At 49.0% G+C, this 6,576-nt stretch overlaps 1 protein-coding gene across 1 annotated transcript in view; it reads left to right on the top strand.

Moving 5' to 3' along the window:
• LOC105816726 (chromosome unknown open reading frame, human C2orf72) overlaps positions 1-3,183 on the top strand; it is a 10,126-nt gene extending 6,943 nt beyond the window's left edge. The window contains exon 3 of the mRNA XM_012652212.1: positions 1,377-3,183. Within this exon, the coding sequence (XP_012507666.1) occupies positions 1,377-1,516 (140 nt within the window). The 3' untranslated portion in view covers positions 1,517-3,183. The remainder of the gene's footprint in view (positions 1-1,376) is intronic.
• The last annotated feature ends 3,393 nt before the right edge of the window (positions 3,184-6,576 follow it).

The raw sequence follows: 6,576 nt of genomic DNA, 5'->3' as shown, positions 1-6,576 counted from the left end.
TTTTAAATTCCGTTGTTAAAAACTAAGGCATAAACACATTAGCCTCGGCCTGCACAGGGTCAGCATCGTCAACGTTGCTGTCTTCACCTCCACGTCTTGTCCCACTTGAAGGTCTTCGGGGGCAGTAACATGCATGGCGCTGTCATCTGCTGTGACAGGGCCTTCTCGAATGCTTCCTGAAGGACCTGCCTGAGGCCGTTATACTGTTGTGTTTTTTTTTAATAAGTAGAAGGAGTATGCTCTAAAGTAACAATAAAAGATATAGTATAGTAAATACATAAACCAGTAACATAGTTGTTTATTATCTTTATCAAGTATTATGTACTATATGTGATTGTATGAGCTTTTAGATTACTGGTAGTATAGTAGGTTTGTTCAAACCAGCATCACCACAAACACGTGAGCAGTGCGTTGTGCAATGACATTAGGACAGACACGAGGTCACTAAGCAATAGGAATTTTTCAGCTCCATTATAATCTTATGGGACCACCATCACACATACATGGTCGTCGTTGACCAAAGCATCATTACACCGTGCATGGCTGTACATATTGTTTTGGAATCTACTTTCTTCATCCATAACATCGTGACTGTCTCTCCACAGCAATAATTATGTTATTTATATATCTTTTATCTTTTTTTGAGGGAATCGTAAATTAACATGCAGTCGTAAAAAATCGTACAGAGAGATCCCGTGTACACTTTGCCCAGTTTCGCCAATGGTGACGTCTTGCAAAACTGTAGCGCAATATCACAGCCAGGATACTGACATTGATACAATCTGCAGGTTTTATTCTGATTTCCCCAGTTTTACTTGTCTCATTAGTGTGAGAGTGTGTGTGTTTAGGTCTATGGAGCTTTAGACATCATTTTCAGTCCCTGAATCCCACCATAGTGTGAGCACACTACTCAACAGTCCCATTTGGGTGTTGAATCATTCGAATGCTTTCAGCTGCAGGTAAGAAACCGTGACTCATGCCAGCATAAGCAGTGAGGGGATTCATTATCTCGCCTAGCAAACAGGCCAGAGGTAGAGGTGGCTTCAGAGTTGGTTGGTGCAGAGGCAGGGCTCAATGACCCCGCCAAGGAGGCAGGGTCTTCCCTTCCCTCTGCTGGGCCGTCCTCAGTGCTGCTTGGGCTGGTGGCAAGATGGCTGCAGCAGTTCCACTAATTATTACTAATTATTTTCTTAGGATAAAATCCTAGGAGTGGAATTGCTGGGTCAAAGGGTATGTACATTTTTAAGGTTGTCGCTATGTATATTGTTTTGTTTTTTAAGTAGATATTCACTGGGACCAACTTCCTCCCTTTCATTCCTAACTTACTCACTGAAACGTTGTCGTCTGATGGGGTGAGTCCTTCTCCTGTGTTCCAGGTAACTTCCCGGAACCTGAAGAGGAGCTGGCACTAACGGCTGTATTTCCCAACGGAGACTGCGAGGACCTTGGAAGGGGGTCAAAAGCCCGGGATGCAGTTGTCCACACTCCCGCTGAGCCCGCTGGGGACTCGAGATGAAGCCTGGACCCTTGGGCTGTCCTGGCTCTGACCTACAGACTGGGGCCTGGCTCCTGCTCTCTGAGCCCCTGTGTCTCCATGTTGGCTTCGGCTGGTGGTAACTACAAAGACCCCCCTGCTAGGGGGGCAGCCACATTCACAGTCGCCAGCTAGACAGCAGGACTTACCAAGACAAGCTGCACCTAGGAAAATGTATCCCCTGGGAACCTACTCCCCACTTGGCATTTGCTAACTAATCACAGGGAGCTTATTCTGTCTCTCTGTGCCTTGGTTTCTCTGAGCCATTGGGATAGACGGCTCTCTCCTCTGAGACTCTGCCATGCTGTGCTACCCCGTGGTGTGTTTGTAGTGCTCCAGGCACACGCAGGAGCATCCGTTGCTTAGAGTGCAGCTGGAAAGAACTCTGGACCAGGAGTCGTCAGATCTGAGGCATAGCCATGGACATGTAACTCAGCCTCTGGGGCTTCTGTTTCCCAAATGCATGAGGGGGCTACCAACCCAGCGGCTTTCAAACGGGCACAGACTGCCCCTCTAAGCTGCACTGGAAACGTCTGCGTGTGTGTGTGTGTGTGTGTGTGTGTTGGGGGGGTCACTGTGACTGTGGGGCACCCCTGGAATTTATCAGGTATCCTACAAGGGTGCAGCACAGCCTCCAACAGCAAAGACTTGGTCTACTTAAAATGCCAGTCATGACACCTTTGAGAAACTCTGCATGAGCCAATCCCTTCTCCCTGTCAGAGTCCCCCAGAGCTGAGAGGGTCGGGTTTTCTGGGACCTTGGCTCCCAGCACAAGCCAGAATAAAGAAGGACCACGCTGTTGCCTTGGGGGCCTGTCAGGGCAGGGCCAAGACAGTCCGTGTGGTGCAGGGCCAGGACAGGAATAGCCATGCACGCCTGGGAGAAGAAAGAGCCTTTTTCTTTCTTATGTTGATGTTGACTTTCTGTGCCAAGTCCTTTGAGGATAAGAATGTTGGGAACTCCCCATGGCACCACACAGAAGGAAAGCAGGGACATGGGATGCTTGGGCATAGGACTTGCTCTAGATCGCGGGTCCTAGCCCAAGGTCAAAGCAGACACAGCCCAGAGGTTCTTGAATCATTTCTTCTGTGTCTACGAGCCAGAGAGGGTAGATGGTGTTCTGTTAGAGCTGGGAAGGCCATCTGTCACTCACAGAGGAGGCTCTGCATTACCTCCCTCGTCTTCCTTGCTGCCCCTGGGGAAATCCAGTCTTTGGACTGGCAAGAGCAGCTCCTGATTTTCCTAGCGGGAAGCACTGTCTGAGGGAAGTGGCTACGTTCATTCGTTCCCTCCTGCACGACTCGCTCAGCAGACACACAGTTGCGCTCACTATTTGCTCAGCGCCCTGTGAAGTGCTGCACAACTTTGGTTATTTCAGCTGTCTATGTGATAGAGCCAAACTGTGCGGTGTGAACACTTCTTTGGCTGAGGGGCTCTATGATATTAAGGAGGGACCCTCCTTGCTGTGTGCCTTGGTTTCTTGTCCGTGATAGACAGCCTAATCCTATCTGAGCCTCACGGGGGATAGTGTGAGAACGAGCAGGATGACATCCTCATATGTGGGGTTGGTTCACAGCAGGCATCATTTTAATGCAGGGCTGCTGGGGGCGGTGACTCGCACCTGTAGTCCCAGCTACTCGGGAGGCTGAGGCAGGAGGATCACTTGAGTGCAGGAGTTCCAGGTTACAGTGAGCTATGATTGCACCTGTGAATAGTCACTGCATTCCAGCCTGGGCAACATATCGAGACCCTCATCTCTAAAGTTAAAAAAAATAATAATAATAATGCAATAGATTGACCCAGCTGGCTTCCTTCTACACAAGAGTGAACTCAATGAATTTTGACTCACTAATTTTATTGATTTTGTTTTAAAAAATGGGGAAACACATATTTTTGAAGCTGCTGTATTTTTATATTTCTCTATTAATTTCTTTGTAATAATTGGGTTGAAGTTTTATTATTTGGTGGGGGGGGAGCTTTTTTTAATTTAGAAATTTGTCTAAGGCAGAAGTTATAAGGTTTAAAAACCTTTGTATTTGTTGCCAATATCTGAAACTTGGGAGATTGCACATTAAAAAACTAAGTTTTCTGGGTGGAGGATGGGGCATGGTGTCAGCTCCAGTTTGCTGCACTTCCCCACCACCTCCACCTTTGGTCCCTCTCGCCTCCTGCCCACCCATCCCATCCCCCACTGCCCTTCACTCGTATAGAACACCTGTCTGGTGCTGGCCCAGGTAGGCATTTGAGTTTGCAGCCTCTGGTCTAAAGGGCTAGCTTTACACATTGCTTTTTTATTGCCTTCAGTATTTCCTATGAGTAGTTAGAAGATCTTTGTTTACTGGAATGGGTTCGCCTCCCAACTGACAAAACAGGGCTGAGCTCATCTCGGCTTCCTTGAGATGTGGCCACCATAGGCACCATCCTTGCAGGGACAGACACTGCTGTTTCCTGGCTAACAAAGTTAGGTGCCACAAGGGATGACCTTGGTGGTAAGTGTCTTCTCTGAAGGACTTTAAGAAGGCACAAAGGTTGGGGTGGGCCTGTGTGAGGGAGGAGACCCTGGATTAAGTCAGTGGTCCCAGGAGCCATCAGCAACGGGCCTCCAGCAGCGTCACAGTCTGGGCTCTTGAGTACTCATCTTCCTAATACGGCAGTGGTTGTGCTACTTCTCACTTGAATTGATAGTTCTTTATATCTAATAAAACCAAGCAGTACCTCACTGGCATCTTATCAAAAGCAGAAGAGCTCTTCCCCTTCATTCTCTCTCTCTCTCTCTCTTTATTTAAATGTCAACATTCATTTTGGTCAAGCTTTTTGTTGTTGTTGTTGCTGTTGAGACAGAATCTTGCTCTGTCGCCCTGGCTAAAGTCATCATAGCTCACTGCAACCTCAAACTCCTGGGCTCAAGCGATCCTCCTGCCTCAGCCTCCCGAGTAGCTGGGACTACAGTGAGCTTCATCACACCCGGCTAATTTTTCTATTTTTAGTGGAGATGGGAGTCTCATTCTTGCTCAGGCTGGTCTTGAACTCCTGGCCTCAAGTGATCCTCCCACCTTGGCCTCCCAGAGTGCTGGGATTAAAGGCGTGAGCCATGGCACCTGGCTGCCCTTCATTCTCATAAGGTATTCCTTGCAGGGGCCCTTGGGAGCAGGGAATCTGGGCTGAGGGTGGAAGCCTCTGGAATAGTCTGTGGCCTGAAAGTCTCTAAGCCTCTGCCCTGGGTGACATCTCCACAGCTCTGCCAGCCGAGATTAAAAATCATGTAGCTAGGAAACATAAGCAAATATTTAAAAAGACATTAAATTTTTAAAGATAGCATTCAGCTTGGTATACAAGAGTGCATGCGTGTGGTGTGCACACGCGTACACACGTTTCACCAGAGCTAAAACGGCCTTAACTGAGTCTCAGAGAACCCTTTGTACCATCCGTGTTACGTTTTCTCTCCTCTCAAAGTGTTCGTCTCCAAAACTTACTGCACAGGAGGAGCCCTACCCTCAGTAGGGCTTGTTGTTGTCAAACCAAAAACTAAGGCATACCTGCAAAGGAGCCAGAGCTGAGGCCCCAAACCTTTAATCTAAACGAGCCCCTCTTACCTGGCAGAGAACCAAGGAGGAAACCTGGCTAGGGAAGGTTAATGACAACCGGGTGAACTTGAAAGTAGTCCATACTTTAAAGTGTAGCAGAGAGAAGCTGCGGGGTGTTCCCTGCAGTCAGGAGGCCTGGACTTTGTCACGTTTGCATGGCAAACACAGCACAGTGAGCACATGTCGGAAGCTGGCTGTTTGCACCCAGGGTTGTATAACCCCTTCTGACCTGGCTTTGTGTGTTAGTGGATCAAGGATTGGGACAGACATGGAATTTGGCCTGGGCAGCCTGCCATTTGTGTAAGCTTGGAGTTGAGGAAGAAATGGGGTACAAGGCAGGGTGGATGACCAGGATGCTACATGGACCCTTCAGATGCCTTTGGCTGAGCCAAAGGCTCTGGTTCCCTTATATTTGGGGCTGCCTAATTGGGAGCAGAGGCAGAGGCTACCCCACTGGGCCATACCATGGTTCACAAGGTATGTGCCAGGAATCCCACCGTGAAGGGTGGGAGGGACTGGGGTGTAGGGTAGCTCAGGTCCAAAGTGGGGCTGGGCGCTGAGACCACTGTGGGACTGTGGCTTTGGCAAGGGCAAGAACCCTGTCTGGCTTTATCCCTGAGCTCCCCAGCCCCAGCTGGTGCTTCTGCCACGATTGCAGACCGAGGACTGCCTGCTCCTTGACCAGTGAAATCCAGAGACCCTCAGTAGGGCTTGTTGGTGTCTTACTCTGCGTCTAGTCGGAGTAATTAGACACTGAGTTTAGGCCTGTGACCAAGCCCACTTTTGAGTCCTGGTTGCAAAAACTGAGTCTCTGTCTTCCAGCCCCGAGATCCTTCCTTTCCTGACTGGTTAAGGAGGCCTTCTCAGATCATTGCCCCAACCCCAGGCTGACCTTGCCCTGACCACCTACAGTCCCAGGAATGTCACCTGCTCCAGAACCCCTTACTGCCCGGACAGCCACCCCAGCCCCTGGCTTCCCTGACAGGAGTGGGTCTCACCTGCAACCTTCGCACCCAGCCCCCCAATCTGGCCCAGCATGTGGCATCTCCTAAGAGCAGGCAAGACCTTGAAGCTAGACTAAAGGGCCAGGCCTGAAGGGGATGTCAGAGGAACAAGGCCTGGGAAAGGGTCTAAACCAGCCCTGCCTAAGAGAAATCTAACATGAGGCACATGTGTAGCTTTATATTTTCTAGTAGCTACATTAGGAAAAAAGTAAAAAGAAACAGGTGAGATTAATTTTAATAATTTATTTAGCCCCAAATGTCCAAAATATTATTTCAACTGTTAATTATTAGTGAGACATTTTACATTCTGTTTTGCTAAATCTTTGAATCAAGGCCGGGCGCGGTGGCTCACACCTGTAATCCTAGCTCTCTGGGAGGCCGAGGCGGGCGGATTGTTTGAGCTCAGGGGTTCGAAACCAGCCTGAGCAAGAGCGAGACCCCGTCTCTACTAAAA

The sequence above is a fragment of the Propithecus coquereli genome, unplaced genomic scaffold, assembly GCF_000956105.1.
Source record: "Propithecus coquereli isolate 6110/MARCELLA unplaced genomic scaffold, Pcoq_1.0 Scaffold383, whole genome shotgun sequence".
NCBI lineage: Eukaryota > Metazoa > Chordata > Mammalia > Primates > Indriidae > Propithecus > Propithecus coquereli.
The sequence above is the reverse complement of the archived record's forward strand: the minus strand, read 5'-3'. Positions and strand labels throughout refer to the sequence as shown.